General features: G+C 57.8%; 1 protein-coding gene across 1 annotated transcript in view; it reads left to right on the top strand.

The window, feature by feature from the left end:
* The first annotated feature begins 2,490 nt into the window (after positions 1-2,490).
* The window catches only part of LOC113804752 (transcription factor Sp8), a 7,310-nt gene continuing 7,300 nt past the window's right edge, over positions 2,491-2,500 (top strand). Inside the window, exon 1 of the mRNA XM_070138094.1 lies at positions 2,491-2,500. This exon is cut by the window's right edge and continues 12 nt beyond it. Within this exon, the coding sequence (XP_069994195.1) occupies positions 2,491-2,500 (10 nt within the window).

Here is a 2,500-nt window from a genome sequence, read left to right as displayed (position 1 = left end):
TTTTAGTTATGTATTTTACTTCATATGCGGTTTTTATTGCTATCCGATAGATGATTTTTGATGTTTAGTCGCCTGGTTTCCGGAGCGTTCCAGGTTTCATTGGAGGTATTAACGGGTGAAGTAATTTCGGATTATTTTCTGTTGTGTCGTTTCTGTTATCAGCCCCAGGGTGTCAGCTCTCACTTGATATAACGAAAATGTGCAAGTAATGTTTACAGAAAGGTGTGTGATACGTGTATGTTGCTTTAGCCTTTCATGCCGGAAGTTTGGGTGTTGGTGGTGGCGTGGGAGCGAAGGCGCGGTGGCGGGAGTGGTAGAGCAGAGCCTGAAGACGGATGCCTGCGGGCGCGGCCGGGGGGCGCGAGGTTCCCCCGAGGCGAGGGTCGGCGACGCCGGCGGGGGCAAGTAAGTGCAGGAGGAGGAGGGCGTCGGGAGAGCGGCGCAGGAGCGGAGAGGGACGAGGGGCTGACGCGTGTCTTGTGCTTGCAGGCGTCCGTGGCGATGGCAGCGGCGGCGGCAGCTGCGGCGGCGGCGGCGATGGACGCGTCCCTGGGCGGCGTCGGGGGCGTCGGGGGCGGCGGCGGCGGCGGCGGCGCGGGCCTGGCCGACTTCCAGTGCCCCGCCTGCGGCCGCCGCTTCGCCCGCCACTGGCACCTGAAGCGGCACCTGGCCACGCACCTGACCGTCAAGCCGTTCAAGTGCCCTTACTGCCCGCACGCCGCCAACATCAAGAACAACCTCAAGCTCCACATCCGCAAGATCCACCCGGGGGAGGCGCTGCCGGAGGAGCGGGCGCGCCAGGACGTGTAGGGCGGCGGGAAGGGAAGCGCCTCCCGCCCCTGGGCCGCCCCCTCCTCCTACAAATATTATGACAACGATGAGCAAAAGGCTAAAGAAGGGGAACCTTGAACACGACCCCGCGGGGATTTGAGGGAGGCCCAGCAGGGCGCAGAGGGGAGCAGGGGAGCAGGGGGGGGGGGGCTGCGGAAACGTACAAATCTCTCGAGAGAATGGGAAGGGAATCACGTGTTGCAATGATGATCATGGAAACCGGAAATACAGTCTTTCGCTGCATGGACGCTTTCAGAGTGTTGAAAAGTTAGCAGTAATTTGCAATGATAACGGAATGGGAATCTTTAACCTGTTACTAGTCAGGCCGTGTTGTGTGGCTCCTTTTGTGTAGGAATTATCGTTGCTTCTGGAAAACCGTCTGTTCCGATTTCAGCCGAAAGTGAATGACACTCCATGAAGACCCTTCTCTCTGTACGCAAGATTGATTTCTCGAGTGCAGTGGGGTCTCTAAGCCTGGGAGCACTGTGGGGGAAGCAGTGAAGGAAAGCCATGTGACATGTGGGCGTGGGAAGAGCCAGGCGCGTGGGAGGAAGGCCAGGGCGGGCATGGTTTGGCCTCGGGCATGGCTTCTTGTACCTGCGGTGCAGCATGAGATCCTTGCGGGGAGCCCAGTGGCGCGAGAAATCCTGGCGGACGTGCCTCCTGGGCTTGCTGGCGCCCGAGGATCGGAGAGGCGGCGGGGCTTGAGACGACCTAGTGACGAGACGACGTTTTCTGTGTTGCAGGCGGCGGCGACGGCGGTGCTGACGGAGGAAGTGGCACTGAGCGGCTCCTTCCAGTGTCCCGCCTGCGGCCGCTGCTTCGCGCGCCAGTGGCACCTGAAGCGGCACCTGGCCACGCACCTGGCGGTCAAGCCCTTCAAGTGCCCCTACTGCCCCCACGGCGCCAGCATCAAGGACAAGCTCAAGCAGCACATCCGCAAGATCCACCCGGGCGAGCAGGTGCCGGCCGACTTCGAGGTCGTCCCGTCCTGCGGCGCCGCCTCCGACGCGCTGCCGTAGGAGGGGCCGGCGACCCCGCGGCCGAGCTGCCCCAAGTGCCACTTAACCTCACTCCCGGGTTTCCCTTACGCCCAACCCGGCCCCCGAGGGCTCTGGCCGGCGCCGATGCCCAGGTCTCTGCTGCAGGGGCGGCCCTCAACTCGCTCCTTAGCGAAGGGGAGGACCTCCCGCCTGCCCTGCGGCGCGCGAAGGAAGTCCCGCTGTGCCTGCTTTAGGAAGTGTCATTTTCCCTTAAAGAAAAAAAGAAAAAAAAACACCATATATTCCTTGCAATACGATAACCGTATTTTCCCTTCTTTTAGCCGGTCCCTTTGAGGAGAGAAAATCCAAAGTGATACCTATATATCAAACAAACAGTTGAGGTATTTACAATGATTTTTTGTATTACCCCTTTTCTAATGAACACCCTTGAGCAGTGTATCTAAATCGTGCAATAGCCACCGAGCAGTATTTTTAAGTGACAATCAAAATCACGATTTTTGTATTGTTATCCTCATTATTGTTCTTTTTTTTAATGGAAGCACGAGGGAAAAAAGAAAACGAGAGACCACTGGGTTAATGATAATCGGAATCTCAATGAGGGAGTGAGTGTGGTCTGTGAGGTTGTTATACAGTGACAGGTTGAGGTTGTTAGAAAATGATTGGTA

Source organism: Penaeus vannamei, chromosome 24 (assembly GCF_042767895.1).
Source record: "Penaeus vannamei isolate JL-2024 chromosome 24, ASM4276789v1, whole genome shotgun sequence".
Classification (NCBI taxonomy): Eukaryota; Metazoa; Arthropoda; class Malacostraca; order Decapoda; family Penaeidae; genus Penaeus; species Penaeus vannamei.
The sequence above is the reverse complement of the archived record's forward strand: the minus strand, read 5'-3'. Positions and strand labels throughout refer to the sequence as shown.